The sequence below is a fragment of the Eulemur rufifrons genome, chromosome 4 (genome assembly GCF_041146395.1).
Source record: "Eulemur rufifrons isolate Redbay chromosome 4, OSU_ERuf_1, whole genome shotgun sequence".
NCBI lineage: Eukaryota > Metazoa > Chordata > Mammalia > Primates > Lemuridae > Eulemur > Eulemur rufifrons.
The window spans coordinates 40,119,930-40,136,947 of NC_090986.1; the positions used below are offsets into that span (position 1 = coordinate 40,119,930).

General features: G+C 33.7%; 1 protein-coding gene across 1 annotated transcript in view; it reads left to right on the forward strand.

The window, feature by feature from the left end:
• MYCBP2 (MYC binding protein 2) overlaps nt 1-17,018 on the forward strand; it is a 251,274-nt gene that overhangs the window by 130,008 nt on the left and 104,248 nt on the right. Inside the window, exons 34-41 of the mRNA XM_069467662.1 lie at nt 3,635-3,826; nt 5,291-5,497; nt 6,316-6,447; nt 7,803-7,981; nt 10,134-10,276; nt 12,067-12,167; nt 12,847-13,065; nt 15,914-16,139. Coding sequence (XP_069323763.1) covers nt 3,635-3,826; nt 5,291-5,497; nt 6,316-6,447; nt 7,803-7,981; nt 10,134-10,276; nt 12,067-12,167; nt 12,847-13,065; nt 15,914-16,139 — 1,399 coding nt within the window. The remainder of the gene's footprint in view (nt 1-3,634; nt 3,827-5,290; nt 5,498-6,315; nt 6,448-7,802; nt 7,982-10,133; nt 10,277-12,066; nt 12,168-12,846; nt 13,066-15,913; nt 16,140-17,018) is intronic.

Genomic DNA, 17,018 nt, shown 5'->3' on the forward strand with positions numbered 1-17,018 from the left:
TTTGTTTTTTGCTGAACGATTTGAAAGTAAGTTGTAGATACCATAAGCAATCTTTTTTATATTCTAATACAATATTTCAGATTTCTGAAATAGAATGATAAGGAAATAAAGAATTTTTGAAATACCTTCTCAATAACATTTTGGTATGTTAAAATGGGCACTGTAAAATAATAAGCATAGGAAACATTCTTTAATAACTGCTTCTCGTTTATTAGCACTATAGAGAAAAATTAACTAAGGGACGCATATGAAGCTATCCATATTAATAATTACCAAGTTGCTGAGTAGAAAATAGAATAGTTACCCTAATTATTGTACAGTAACAATTTTCTGTTGGCTAAAGCAACAGAAAAATTTCAATGACATATAGAAACAAAAAAGAGTAATAGGAAAATGGGAAGAAAATTTTCAGAGAATTAATATCTTTGCAAGATCCTAATGGAAATAATAAAGGTAAATCTAGTAGAGTAAGCCAGCGTGGGAAAAATGTCAACCTTACTATTAAGTGTGAATGAAAGTAATATTGAGGTATCAATTTATTTCTAAAAAATTAGGAAAAAATTTTTTTCTTATAAATTCCTATGTTGGTGAGACTGTGAGAAAAAAAACTTGTAGATTATTCATAGTAGCATATAATTAGTCTAAATAATAATTTTCTTTAAATCTTTTGGCAAGTATTTATTGTATTACCTATTATTTACTGAGATTTTAATTAGGTACTGTTTGAGACAGGAGTGAGAAAACTGAATGCAGCCCTTGAATTAGGGATCTACAAACTAGCAGATAACTTTAGAAGATAAATTGTCAATTCACTATTATGTGCTATCAGTATTTTCACAGGAAACTTATTTGAGGGAATAATTGGGAGACTAAAGCTATATGTTTATTTTATTAAAAGAAAACATTAGAAACCTTAATTAGAACCTTAAATGTTCATCATTAAGTGAAACAGCTGAAGTTGGGTATATCAACTTGATAGACTATGATTCAGCCATTACAAATAAGTATATTTACATATAGTATCAGGGAAGTGTTTTTAAATTTTAAAATCAGAACGGAAAGTATTTAGAAACAATACCTATGTAAAATATGTATGCAAAAGGCTATTGATTGGAGGAGAATACTGAGAAATGAAAATAATGCAGGGGTAATAAAGTTATAAGTAATCTGGTGTTTTTCTTTTGGAATTTCTTTTAGTGTTATAGTGTTTTTTTAAAAAATGTAAAAAAATTTTTTAAATTTTGAAAACATTTTTAGGGAAGTACTAATTTAGTGAGTCTCAATAATTAATAATTGTGTATTTGTGTGTCTACATTAATAATAATCTATGAAGACATGTCCTGGTTAGTATGTATTCTCCTATCCTCTTTTTAATGGATATCATAGCATTCTACCATTTCAGTGTATCATAATATATTTAATCAATCTTTTATGTGCGTGTATATATATATTTAGATTAGTCACAATATTTCAGTATTTTAAACAATGCTACTGAAACTATCAGTGACTAAATTTTCATGCATATTCACAGTGGTTTCCCCAGTATAAATCTTCAGGGGTGGAAAAATTCTTAAGTCAAAGGAAAGTATGTTAAGAGTTTGTTACAAATTGCCAAAATACCATTTGGAAAGCTAATGTCAGCTTGCATTCCCCACCACTGATGAATAAGAGTATCTTTTTTTTTTTTTTTTTTTTTTGTTGAGACAGAGTCTCACTTTGTTGCCCAGGCTAGAGTGAGTGCCGTGGCGTCAGCCTAGCTCACAGCAACCTCAGACTCCTCGGCTTAAGCGATCCTACTGCCTCAGCCTCCCGAGTAGCTGGGACTACAGGCATGCGCCACCATGCCCGGCTAATTTTTTCTATATAGATTTTTAGTTGTCCATATAATGTCTTTCTATTTTTAGTAGAGACGGGGTCTCGCTCAGGCTGGTCTCGAACTCCTGACCTTGAGCGATCCACCCGCCTCGGCCTCCCAGAGTGCTAGGATTACAGGCGTGAGCCACCACGCCCGGCCAAGAGTATCTTTTTAAAAAGTGTTAGTGGCTGGTGATGTACTAAATTTTTTTTTATCCTTCAACAAAAGCATATTGATAATCTTCATTTCTATATTATATGGGAATCTTCCTATATTAATATCGATAGTTACTAAATAGAAATTAAGTAGGCATAAATAAATAAATACACTCTACCATTCCTGTCTTCCAAATGAAGTCCCACAAGATTCTTGATTACGAAGTACAATTGGGGATTGAGTTTTATTAAAAGCTAACTTTCTGAGATGTCTTAGAAAGTAAAGTTTCTAGAGATGAAAAGATATAAGGGATAAAAGAACTAGAATTTTAACAAAATCAATAATTGATTGTTTTAAATCCAGCAAAACTAAATATGTAAGAAATTAACCAAAATATTATAGTAGTCTTATTTAAATAATAGAAATAACTTACAAATGAAAGATTATCTCTGAGCAGTTTTTTGTTTCAGCCTAAGATTGTACATTAGGAAAAAAGTTGAGAGTAATTTTTATAATACTCATGATAATTTTAACTGAAAAGTTACCTAATTTCCAAATGGATTGAAATTATACTCATTTACTTATTTGATTTATCTTGAGAAGAGAATGATTTAACTTTAAGGCTCCTGTCCACCCTGAGATTTTATGATTTTATGAAATCTATTGAATGTGTTACATATATTGTAGCTTGTAAAGTAGTGTGGAATGTAAATATTGTGGAAGAACTTGCTTTCTCAGGGAGTAACAAGGTGGTTTCAATAATTGAATCATAGCCAATAGTTCCCCTGATTTCACAGATGAAGTTGAGACACTAGGAAAAAACTGGAACTAGATCCCAAATTGTTTGATTTTCTAGTACACGGTAAAACTGAAGGCTCATTGGTCACAACGGCCTCCTGATGAAATTGAATGTATAATATTTTGCTCTCTGTCTACAGTAAGCTAAAAGACATAGAGGATGGTAGAGGAGATAAATAATTTTCATGCTGGATATTGGCTAAATCAATCACTTTTTCCCATTTTTTTTCCTGGAAAACATGTATTTTTCCTTGGGTGTTTTATGGGACTCTATGATTTCTTTTCTTGTAATTTTTTCCATTGATAGGGGTTGGAATTTTCTGATCTCCAATTAGGAAATCAGAAACAGTAGAAATTGTAAACTGCATAGCAATCACATGCATGTAAAAAAAAGAATTTTGTTAGAAAATTGATTTGCACAGACTATTTAGAGTTGCTTGACCTCTAAATACACTAGTAATAACTATCTCAGATTAGAATCTTTTCCTATAGAAAAACCTTTTCAAATGGGAAGAATAATTTTCTGTCTGTCACATAGGCTTGTGACTTGAAGAGAATGTGTGAACATGAATCAAAGCTAATAAAAACAAATCTTATAGATGTGTGATACTTTAATACACAGAAACTAATAATTCAGAAAGTAACTTCTAGGTAAAAAGTAGATATGGTGACTCCACATACAACTGGAGAGATTTGCAGAAATAGATTCTGATTCAAGTCTGAAGTTCAAGGGTATCAGGTAGAGAGACAAGATTTTGCAACTGAGTACTCATGTGAAGGAAAATAAAACAATACCTTAGAACTTTTTCTTCTTGTGTATTATAGAGTGAAGAGAATATCTCAGGGATGACAAGCTTCCGTGAAGTTCTGGAGAAAATGCTGGTTATTGTAGTGCTGCCAGTCAGGAACAGCCTGAGGAGAGAAAATGAACTCTTCTCCTCCCACCTAGTCTCTAACACTTGTGGATTACTGGCCAGTATTGTCAGTGAACTGACAGCATCAGCCCTGGGATCTGAGGTAATAAATTATATTTTGAGACTGGGTAATATACACATGTTTAAAATTTCCACATAGTTTTTTAATACATATTTTGGCTTGGTAGAAATTAATTTCAAAATGGATCAGCAGTCCCACTGTATTCTTTAAAAATAAAATTTCTTCAAACTGAGCTTTTTTTTTTTTTTTCCTCTCCCTTTCCTTATACCTCTCATCTGCTCTGGTTTGCTTCCTCTCCCTCACCAGTGTACCAGAATTTCACAGTGATACAAAGTACATGTTTTCCTCTTAGACTAGCTTCTCATATGCCCCATTGTACAACCCCACCACCATGCCCCAGTGAAAGCAAACATAGTTCTCATTGCTGGATGATGAGTAATGTTGGTGAAGTCGAGCTTCTAATACTGATCCAAAAGTGTGGGAAAGGTAAAGAGGTTCACACCTTGGCTCTGCTTTGACTTTGGCCTAGTAGGCCATTGAAGCCTTTATCAGAAAATTTTCAACTTTTTAAAAATTTATTCATTCAGACTATATGCTTCCCTTTTGTGCTAAACCCTGGAGGATGCAGGAAAGTCTGTAATGCATAGATCATCTTCTGAGGTTTACTAAAGAGTTATCCCCTGTGAACTTACCTTTGTAATGAAAAGGAATGCCCAAAATTGCAGGGTGTTTAATATACAACCTTGGGAGTTCTCAAAGATCCTGGCTTTAGATATCTGTGTTTTTTTCTCAGAGGTTTGTAATTCTTGCTGGAATCATGAACTTCAGTTTTTTCTTCTGTTTATTCTCCCAAATTTCTACAGCCAACTTAGATTAGAAGCAGGCTGTGTAAATAAAAAGAGCAGTTTTAAACTAGAATAAGTACTCTTATCTTCTCTAATGAGAGTTTGAATTAGGGTGGTTGTGCATGTATATAAACTCAAATATTGAATGCCAAGTTATAAAAACATCACGTTATACCTCAGTGGTATTCAAACTTAGGTTATAGACCATTTTCTTCAAATCAAGTCTTATTTGGAAATTCACAGATAAGAACAGGTGGTCTGATTGAAGAGGGGAACCTTGAATTCACCTCTTCCTTACACACCTATCTCTACAGAAGTCCTAGTGCCTTTGTAGCATAGTTTGAAAACTATTGGTTTTTAGAATGTTGATAAAATGTTTGATATTTCTTTTCAAAGTGAGTGATCATTCATTATGTTATGACTGTGAAAACTTACAAGTTTGTAGTTCTGACATTATAATTAAGTGAAATATATAGTTTGATATGAGTAAATGAAGAAAATTTGTCAAGTGATTGATTTGTGAATTTAGAATGATAACATCTGGTTTGGTTATGGGTTAATCTTTTAACAGAATGTACCTTTAGGAAGGCTTAAACCTACTTATTAAATATAGGTTAGTTTATTGGATTTCTTAGAATCCTTTGGATAGTTTTGTTAAAGGTGTACCAACTACTGATGTAATTGCTTTTGTTGTTCACAGGTTGATGGACTTAATTCTCTTCACTCGGTAAAAGCTAGTGCTAACCGATTCACAAAAACGAGTCAGGGAAGAAGTTGGAACACTGGGAATGGGTCCCCTGATGCAATCTGTTTTTCAGTAGACAAACCTGGAATAGTTGTGGTTGGTTTCTCTGTCTATGGAGGAGGTGGAATTCATGAATATGAATTAGAGGTGTTGGTTGATGATGTAAGTATCACTCTTACAGGGTTCATCCTGCTGTGGGGGTTGTATATCAGGACTTATCATTGTCCGAGTATGATGGGTTCAAACCTTTAAACGTTTAGCAGATCAATTACAGATAAGTGCCATTAAAGAAACTGAAAGAGAATGATTTTACTTAATTGCTTGAGTGCCATCATGGATCTTTCCTGCTTCATATTTTGTGTAATTTCAGAAAGGGAAAGATTTTAGATGAAATTAAAAACTAGGAAGTATTTAGCTAAGCTTTTGATTACAAGTCTTGTGTAGTTTTCTTCCCCAAGAAGCATGAACAGTGTTCAGATGGACATTACTACCTCTATCAGTGGTTAAGCAGTTTCTGTAGTAAAGACACTATTTACTGATTGATTTAGCTGTATCTTTCTGTGTTCTATAAATTATTTAAGGTACCTGAGTTTTCACAAAGTTTTAGTAAAATGGGAAGAAAGGTAGCAGGTGAATCATTTCCTAATAAATAGCAATCTATCTCTAGCTTGATTCCTTTGAGTACTTAATTTGAAATAATTCTCTACTTCATAAGTTTCTCTAATTAGGTATAGCACTCTTATTATGAAGAAGTAGAAATAGTTTAAAACATCAGATGAGAAAAGCCCTTTATGTTGTAGTCTCCTCAGGAAATCAAATAAAAATGAATAGAATACCAAAATTTTTTTCTTTAGTAAGAATGGGGAAATATTAATGACTAATTTTGTATGCCAGAAAATAAACCCTTTAAAAATAGCAATTATAAATCAAAATTGTTCATATAATAAAATTAAGAACCTGGTGGGTTTTGTTTTTGTTAGAGTGAACATGCAGGAGATTCAACTCATTCCCACAGATGGACATCTCTAGAATTAGTCAAAGGAACTTATACAACAGATGATTCACCCAGTGACATAGCTGAAATAAGACTTGACAAAGTTGTTCCTTTAAAGGTAATTTCAACCATGTGTCTCTATTGTAAATAAGAGGTATTATTGTGTAGTTAAAAATAATGAAAAGTGTTCAGTGAGTTTTCTTTGTTACATACAGCTATTCCTAAATTATCCCTTATGTGGTGCTTCAAGTATTTATGAAGTACCTGCTATGTACCTGATATTGTATTATATTCTATTAATACTATAGATATTATATTCTGTGTTTGCATAACATCTTGTAAGGTCTGGAACAGTAGGAAGTATTATTAGGTTTTAGTGTCAAACAGATCTAGCTTCAGATACCTGCTTCTACATATTAGGTTTAAGACATTGGCAAGTTATCATTTAACCACTTTGAAACTTATCTGTAGATTGGAAGAATAAGACCTACATTGTACCTACTGCCTCAGTGTCTAGCATGTTAGAGCAACTCAATAAATGTCCCTGTCTTTCTTTCTGTGCCAAAATTCATTTTAAAAACAAGTGGTCTTAATAGTTAATATGAACTATTAAAGTCATCACTTTATGTAATTTAATTATAAATATTTAGCAAAATAGAGAAATTTTACAACATTAAAGTAATTATTAACATTAAAGTATTTCTGAATTCAACTGAAATAAATTTCATCATATAGCAGAATTTTGGATAAAGTAGGTTTATCAGAGACTGACTTCATCAAAAAGAGTTTAGATACTGAAAAACCAAAAAGCCTTCATCGTGAAATTTATATCCTGGGTCATAAAACACTAGTATCTATAGCTCACATATTCAATGTACAGTGGATCATATTTTGGACAACTTTTTTCTTACAGGTATTTTTTTCCGTGTCCATCTGCCTATGTATTTCTGTCTCTTAAAATAAAAATATAATGGACTCCTCATTATTCTTTTTCAGATTTAAAATTATTTTAAAAGTTGAATTTATCAAGGAAAAATATTATGTATTTAAAATCTTTTATTATGGCTACTATTCTGGCAGTGTAATTGAGAGCCAGCACCAGTCACACTGCTTATGTTCAAATCCTAGTTCCATCGCTTACTGTGTGACTTTGAGCAAGTTACTTAACCTCTCTGTACCTCAGAGTCCTCCTCTATAAAATAGAGATAATAATGATGCTTATCTCATGAGGTCATTTTAAGGATGAATTTAATTAAATCTCATAAAGTACTCAGGACAGTTTCTGTTACATAATAGACATTCAGTAAATGTTAGTTATCATATTTGATTCATTAACAACTTATTCAATAACATTGTCTATAAATATGACAAAGAAGTTCAATATATTTGCCCAGTTTACTGCTAGAGTTCTTTTTGTATATCCTCTGTACATTATTAATAAATATAAACATGTCTTATATCCTTATCATTAAGGAAAATGTTAAATATGCTGTGCGCTTGAGGAACTATGGAAGCCGTACAGCCAATGGAGATGGAGGAATGACCACAGTTCAGTGTCCTGATGGTGTGACATTTACATTCAGCACGTGTAGCTTGAGTAGTAACGGCACAAACCAAACTAGAGGACAGATTCCACAGATACTCTACTATAGGTAGGTGTATGTATAGAGATAAGGGAAATACTTTACAGTGGTAGAACATACATAATTTAGTACCAAAGTCAAATTGCTAACTGGATAGTTATAATTAAATTGTAAAGTGTATTTTCTTAGCACATACTTGTGCGAATTTATGTAAAAAGTGTCATTTTAATACATAAATATAATTTTTACTATAATGGTAAATGCTTTAAAACGTTTTTTGCCATTATTTCTTTAATATTGAAATTTTTGTATACTGGGCGTATGTGCTGTTGCTGTCACTTCATAATTTCTGATCTGCAATTTCAAATTTAAATGGAATTTATTCATTTCATTTTATAAAATACCAAAAATCAATGATCAGATTGACTCTACCTAGGTAGTGGTGGTGCCTAGATCCTGTTATCCAGCCTGCAGAATATTTTGAAGTCTGTGAATCTTGTACCTGCCCAATCTAACCGCTGGTGCCCTAGAATGTATAATGGTGTATTTCTTATAATATTTTTAACAAAAACCATTCCTTATGTATACAGTGGAAAATAAAGAATGATAACCTTTGGGTTAAAAAACTTTTAAATATGTGTTTCTCACTGAGGCTGAATTTTTCTTCTAGCAACATAGCTAGAATCTTAGGTAGTAATGAGTACTATTTACCACATTTGTCTTCAGCCTCACTTAGCATTAACTGAAGTTGGATATCACTTGAGGAGGCTTGCTGCTTTTTCCATTTCCTTCATAAACAGTCTGGGGACACTGCCTAGGTAGTTAGTATAAAATAATTTTCCTATATTTTCTGCTTCCTTTTTCCATGCAAAATATAACAGAAAAATTAGGCAGTAAATAGCTCTATATGTAGTGCAGTGTTGCTGCTGAGATACAAAAGCTGTTTAGTCTTTTTACCCCAGTGAAGAAAGTTTTTCTGTTACATAAGCACTATAATAAACAGTACATTATTCTCTTTTTCAAATCATAGATTAAAAGCTATATTATGTGCAAAAGATGAGTTATGTATTTCAGAAAGCTAGCAATCCATTAATAGCATCTGCTATCCAAACTTTATATCTTATACAAAATACACTATTTTAGATATTTTAATGTTTTCTACTTAGCTTTAAATGAAAACATTAAATTAGGCTGGGTGCGGTGACTCACACCTGTAATCCTAACACTCTGGGAGGCTGAGGTGGAAGGATCACTTGAGGTCAGGAGTTGGAGACTGGCGCTTGTAGGAGGAAATCAGACTCCAAATGATGCACTCTTAACCACTTCACTGTATCTTCTGTTTAAGTATGCTCTCCGTGGTTGGCTAATAGACATACTACGTTTAATGTGTCCAGGGTATTGCTCTTCCATCCACAGTTACAGCCAGACACCCTGAAGTCATTCTTGACTTCTCATTTTCTTTCACACTTGACATCTAGTCAACAACTCCTGGCTGCTGTACTTTTAAAATGTGCTAAATCTGACTTTCCTACCACTCTCTTAATCAATAGTCTAGCCCAAGCCACTACTGCCTCCACCTGCTAACTGTAGTAGCCTCTCAACTAGTTTCCCTCCTTTTGCTGCCCTCCTACAGTCAGTTCTCCACAGCACAGCCAGAGTGGTCCGATAAAAATATGAATCATACCAAGTTCTGCCCTTGCTTAAAACCCAATAGCATCCCATTCCTATACCAGTATAAAATGTGAAGGTATTATTGTGGGCTTCAAACCTCACCTGTCTTGACTCACTTCCCACCCATCACCCTTCACTGTTTCTCCTTTCATTCCAGCCATACTTGTCTCCATTCTGTTCCTTGAACCCACCGATCTGTTCCCTTTGCCCTGAGAGTTTTCCCTCAGATCTTAGCATGGTTGTTTTGTTGTTGTTGTTGTTGTTGTTGTTGTTTTAAATATAATTCAGGCCTTTGTTAAATACCAATTCCTCAGAGAATTGATCTTATTTAAAATAACACACTTTATTTTATGCCCTATGCTGCTTTATTTTTCTTTGAAGCCCTTATCACTCCATGAAATTATATAATTGCATGTTTACTTTTTTAGCTTTACATTAACTTTTTAAAACTGTAAATTAAAGTGAGGAGCTCTGATCTAGATATGATTCTTAGCATTCAATCATGTTTACCTACCATTGTAAAATAATTTCATATTTACTCATGCTACAGGAGTGAATTTGATGGAGATTTACAATCCCAACTTCTGAGTAAAGCTAATGAAGAAGATAAAAACTGTAGCAGAGCTCTCTCTGTGGTAAGCACTGTCGTCCGAGCTGCTAAGGACCTCTTGCACAGAGCTCTTGCTGTGGATGGTAAGATTTTTCTTTTTCTTTCTCAATAGTCATATTTTAAATTCTTTATTCCCTACCTTGTGCACAGTTATTTAGGAAACATCTTGTAGAATCCCAAAGTGTTTTATTCATTATGGATCTATGCATATGTTAATTTCGGGTAAGTCATGCTCTCCATGGTCTAACGCAGAATTTTTTAGAATGTTCAAAAGCAATTGTCTGATATTCTTATTTTCTTAATTGACCCAGTCAGAGAAAAATTCTATCTTGATTAAACTGTGTCTTTGCATTATTCTTCTTTTAGTAGTCAAAAGCTTTTTCTCCTATGTTCTGTTTTCAGTAATGTATTGCCATTCACCCAAAGGTCTGGGTATCCCTAAAAGTCTTCTCATATTCACTGTCTAAATTCGGTTCTTTGAGTTCTTCCAATGGAAACTCTCCATTTTGTCTTCTCATCTTTCTCCCCTCTCCCATTGCTGTAGTTCAGGCTGCCATGATACAAGTGGGTGTCCCCCTTTTTGTTTTTTGAGACAGAGTATCTCTCTGTCACCCCAGGTAGAGTGCAGTGGTATCATGGTAGCTTGCTGTAACCTCAAACTCCTGGGCTCAAATAATCCTCCTGCCTCAGCCTCTGGAGTAGCTGGGACTACAGGCACATGCTATGATGCTGGCTAATTTTTCTATTTTTTTTTTAGTATGGGCCGGGGAGTGGGAAGTGGTCTTTCACTCTTGCTTAATCTAGTCTCAAACTCCTGAGTTCAAGCAATCCTCCCGCCTCGGCCTTCCAGAGTACTAGGATTATAGGCATGAGCCAGTGCTCTCGGCCTATGTCCTCTTTTTGATGGATGGATAATATCCTAATAATCTCACTGCCATGTTTCCCCCATTTCTCTCTAGTTACCTTGTCATTCTCTGCACTGGCAGCAGAATTATTATAAAAACATTCACTGTTACCCCCATCCCCTTACTGTTATCTGTAACATTCATTTCTAAACCTAGTTGCACATCTGAATCACCTGGGAAACATACTAAAAGTAAAGAATATTTGCTCTATCCCCAGGGGTTTAAGCTAGGCTAAACTGCATTTTTTTAAATAAGTGCCCAGCCTATTCTGATGCAACAGCAGATCAGGAAACCAATATTGGGGGGTGGGGGAGACTAATTGGCCTATAATGTAGAAGTCTTCACAATCTGGACTCAGTTTATCTTTCCAGTACAATATACATGAATAAAAGACTAAAGTGTTCATCAGCAAAGTGCTTTCTTTAGAAAAATAGAAGGCAGTATAACTTAATGACAGCAAACGTTTTTGGAGTGCTTAATATGTAATAGGCATTGTTCTAAGTGTTTTTTATATATTAACTCAATCTGTACAACATCCAAATGAGGGAAATACTATTACTGTCCTATTTTACTGAAGTAATTTGCCTAATGTCGCTGATAAAACCATGTTTGGTGCCAGAGCGGTAGTTTAGAGTCCATGGCTCAGTTATCCTAGGTTCAAATCCTGGCTCTGTCATTTTACCTAATACTTACACCTAATACACATTAAGTATTTTGGGTAAGGTACTTAAGCACTGTGTGCCTTGGTTTTCCTTTTAAAAAAATGGGGATAATAAAAGTATCTTATTGTGAGGATTATTTGAAAGAAAACATGTAAATAAAGCCATTAGAAAAGTACCAGGTCTTTTTTTAAGTACTCAATTAATGTCAACATAATTTTGCTCAAGAAAACAGAATATATATTTAGTATAGCATGTATACAGTACAGTGAGATTACGTTCTAACTATAGTTTTAATGCCTTTTTTAGCTGATGACATTCCAGAACTGCTTAGTTCTTCCAGTCTGTTTTCCATGCTGCTTCCCCTTATTATAGCCTACATAGGACCGGTAGCTGCTGCTATTCCCAAGGTGTGTAATTTAATTCTATAAGTTGGAATCTTTTTTAAAAAAAAAAAATCATTTTTTTAGACTTTGTGTCTTTCCTTTAAAAATACTGTAATCTTTGAGGCACCTGGGTTATAGGTGAGAAGTAGAGATAAACATGTTAAATGGTAGAAGTTATTATTAATAGTTAAACCTCTCTGTTCTTAGTATTGTTTAGTGAATTAATATCCTTACTTACTGGCTTTACATTTGAAGAATTTGGGAATGGGAAATACATTTTAGAAACATAATATATAAGGAGAGATAAAGTTAACTGAGATTTTCTTCTCCATCTTAAATAACAATAGCAATGTCAAAGGGTAGGAGTGTTTTGAAATAGTGAAATATTCAAGACATGGAAGAAATCATAAACTATTGATTCTTTGGCATAATTACTATTGACTTAAACAATTCACTTCATATCACAAAAAAGCAAGTGTTTAAAAATATATACTAGATTATTTTCATATAACATATAAGACATCTGAGATAAATCTTTTTTTATCCATAGAACAGATTTCTCTTTGAACAAAAACTTAGTGGAAACTCTAAATGGAAATTGTTGATAGTAAGGGTAATAACCAATAGTTAATAGTAATTCATAATTGTAAAAGCACTTTCACATTTATTATCTCATTTAATCATTTTTTACTATGTATACTAGGTGGCTGTAGAAGTCTTTGGCCTTGTTCAACAATTACTTCCCTCAGTTGCCATTTTGAATCAGAAGTATGCACCTCCTGCATTCAATCCTAATCAGTCAACAGATAGCACCACGGGAAACCAGCCTGAACAAGGCCTCTCTGCTTGTACAACCTCTAATCACTATGCTGTCATAGAGAGCGAGCACCCGTATAAACCTGCCTGTGTGATGCACTACAAGGTAGGCATTGGTTCTTAGTATGAATTTAAATTTAAAATTTGGTTTGAGGTTCTCTAGTGATATCTTAAAGAATGCTTTGCCTGTGTTCAGAAGTATAACTTCTTTTATAGTATTTAAATACAGAAAATCAGTAGGTGGTTAGGTGCTATCGGTTATATACAAGGATTCAGGACAGAATTTTTAGAGTATAATGTTTTGTAGGTTTATGAGAGTTGTTCTCAAGTCTTTTTATAAGTATAATGCAATACATAATGCTAAACTTCATGCTGTATTTTATAATAGTAGTGGATATAAACATAAACATTTTTAAATCATATATTTTTTTTTTTTTTTTTGAGACCGAGTCTCATTCTGTTGCCCAGGCTAGAGTGCCATGGTGTCAGCCTAGTTCCAGCAACCTCAAACTCCTGGGCTCAAGCAATCCTCCTGCCTCAGCCTCCTGAGTAGCTGGGACTACAGGCATGCGCCACCATGCCCGACTAATTTTTCTATATATATTTTTAGTTGTCCATATAATTTCTTTCTATTCTTAGTAGAGACAGGGTCTTGCTCTTGCTCAGGTTGGCCTGGAACTCCTGAGCTCAAACGATCCACCCACCTTGGCCTCCCAGAGTGCTAGGATTACAGGCGTGAGCCACCGCGCCTGGCCTAAATCATATTTTTTGAACTGACGTAATTTGCACCACAGCCTGAGCTCTGAAAATTCACATACCGAACATGGGATTTAAAGTAGTCTACTATGCATAATGTAGAAAAAGATTACATGTAAAACATTTATATATTTAATGTTGTTATTATAGAGTATTCAAAATCCTTATTGTTTGTTTTTTTAAATTGTATCATGTAAATGAAGAAGGAGAAGGAGAAGTCATCCACTTCATCAATTTAATTATAAGTTTATGTTTTGTGTGCTTATGTTAATAAAATATTCAATTTTTTATTGTAAAAATATTAAACTTATAAAAGTAAATAAGCTTTGTACAGTGTATCCAATTTATCCATCATACCAGATTCAATAGTTTTCAGCTCTTAGTCAAACCTGTTTCATTTATTCTCTACCTACTTCCTCTCCTCCTTTATTATTTTAAAACACATTCATGATAATTCCTTATGTGTATCTCTAAATTATAAGGACCCTTAAAAATAACCATACTATCATCACACTGAAAAAAAAATTTCTTTTTTTCAAATATCAAATTTTTAATAGTTTGTTTGAATTAAAATCCAAATAACACTCATATGTTACAATTGGTTATGTTTCTTAAGTATCCTTTGATCTTAAATCCCTTTAAATCTATAGGTCCCCGTCTCTCTCTCTCTCTCTCTTTCTCTCTCTCCCTCCTTTTTTGTTCTCTTGAATTTTATTTGTTAAAGAAACTGGATCATATATCTTTGTTGTATGGGCCCCTCTTCAGCTTACCTGCTGAGTCCTTTAGACGTACTCCTTGTAAGCCCCTTGGAGTCTTGCTCTCTGGTTCCAAGCTCATCTTACACATTTCCTGCCTCATACCTGGATCCAGCTATTTTTTCAAAGTGCCCTGATTTCTTTTACACGTACACATACATATATTGATACATTCACATTATTTCTATGTGTGTATATACATATATTTCTATGTATGTATATATTTATGTATAAATACATTTAATGTGTATATGTCTTTTTTTAAAGATAAAATACCTCATGAATTTATACTCACGATACTAATTCAAAATAAGGACCACAGGGACACCTGAATCTTCTTTCTCATATATCTAGAATCCCTGTTATCAATGACATTGGGAATGCTAGAATTAGAAAATCATTTAATTATTCATTTGCTGTGTGCGTGTGTATTTGTCCTTTGAGGCTATCCCAACTAAAATGTGTATAGTCAAAGGGCTGTGTTTTAAAATAAGTTGAAATAATCCCCCTCTGTGTGATTATCCATTAATTAGATGTACATTTGGGATTAATTTTAATTTATTTTAGAGTTTTAGGAACTGCTGTTTGAATTTGGATTTTGTTTTATAATTTTAAAAATAATGACACTTATAGTCCTGAATCAAGCATTACAAAAACTATCCATGTAACAAAAATATTTATATCCCTTTAATTCTCCCTTAATATTTTGAAGTAAAATTTTAAAAAAAGAATATATACTTAGTGTCATTAGAACTCAGGAATAAGTAAATTGTAGTTTTACCAATTAAAAAAAACAAAATAATTACATTGTCCAAAGTCAAATCTATAAAACCAATCTAGCTTTTTTCTGTGTCTTCTTCATTCTGCCTAACAATTTCCTTCCCTTCCTTTCTCTTTTCCCTTCTCTTCTCTTCTCTTCTCTCTCCCTCCCTCCCTCCCTCCTTCCTTCCTTCCTTCTTCTCTCTCTCTCTTTCTCTTTCTTTCTCTTTCTCTCTCTTTCCTTTCTTTCTTTCTCTCCTTCCTTCTCTCTCTCTCTCTCTCTCTCTTTCTTTCTTTCTTCCTAGATAGGATCTCCCTCTGTCGCCCAGACTGTAGTACAATGGTATGATCATAGCTTACTGCAGGCTCAAACTTATGGGCTCAGCCTCCCAAGTAGCTGGGACAACACACATGCACCACCACGCCCAGCTAATTTTTTTATATTTTGTAGAGACTGTTGGCAGACTAGTCTCAAACTCCTGGCCTCAGCCAATCCTCCCGCCTCAGCCTCCCAAAAGTGCTGGGATTACAGGTGTGAGCCACTGCATCCAACCAACATTTTCTTTTACTTTAATTTTGTAGTTTATTCTTCTGTTGTGCCATTTATTAAAGCATACACACACACATATACAGATGGAGATGTGTGTGTATATAAATTCATGTCTTCTTGCCTGTTGACCTCAGGTGACATTCCCAGAATGTGTCAGGTGGATGACAATCGAATTTGACCCTCAGTGTGGTACTGCCCAGTCAGAAGATGTCCTCCGTTTGTTGATTCCTGTCAGAACCATTCAGAATTCAGGATATGGACCAAAATTGACATCTGTTCATGAAAATCTTAATTCATGGGTAGAATTAAAGAAATTTTCAGGATCCTCTGGGTGGCCTACTATGGTTTTAGTGTTGCCTGGTAAGTTTTTTCTTTTCTATTTTTTATGGTAAAGTGTGTACATTTATGTAAATTTAGTAAGGATACATCATTTTAAATATTTATTTAAGTTTTAGAGGAATTTATTGAAGACCTACTATGTATTTGAATTGTGTTACAATAGGATAAATAAGGAGGAGTAAATAAGATCCCCTGGGCAAGGGCCATAGCATGATCCAAGTTTTGGAGGACAGACTGTTTTGATGATTTTATGAAAGAATATTAGCTTGACCACAGCAGAGTGTTAATATTGAGAAGTGGCTGTCTATGTATTTGAGACCAACCATAGAAAAAGCGGATTAGATCTTTTATTTTCCCAATAAGTACTAAATTTTCAGAACTTAAGGACTCAAACTGTTCCTTTCAAGAGAACTTGTGAACCACCTTTTGAGTTATGTTAAAGCTATTATTTCAGTTGTCTTGAGGGAGTGTGTGTGTTTGTGTGAGAGAAAAAGAGAGTGTGCACATCAGCACACTTGTTTTTGCTGATACTCTTGTTTTCTTTAGTATAAAATTATTTAAGTAAGTTTTTAACACCGTGTGGTCTGTTGTATTTTTAACCAATTAACTATTAACTACTCTTTGTGGTTATTCAAACTAACAGCCAGTTTGAATTCAGAAACTTCTTTCTACACTGAAGTACCTTAGTTTGTTCGTTTGTTCATTTGTGGAGGGATCAGAAAAAGACAAATGTCAGGGTAAAGGATTGCCCACTTTGCAACAGAAAAGGCTAACCTAGGTCACCTCAGTAATTGACAGAATTAGAAAATGATTTCCCACATAACTTTAAAATAGAGAGATTGATTAAGGAGAGTTTAATCATAAAGAAAAATAACAATTCACTTGGAATGGTCTTACTAT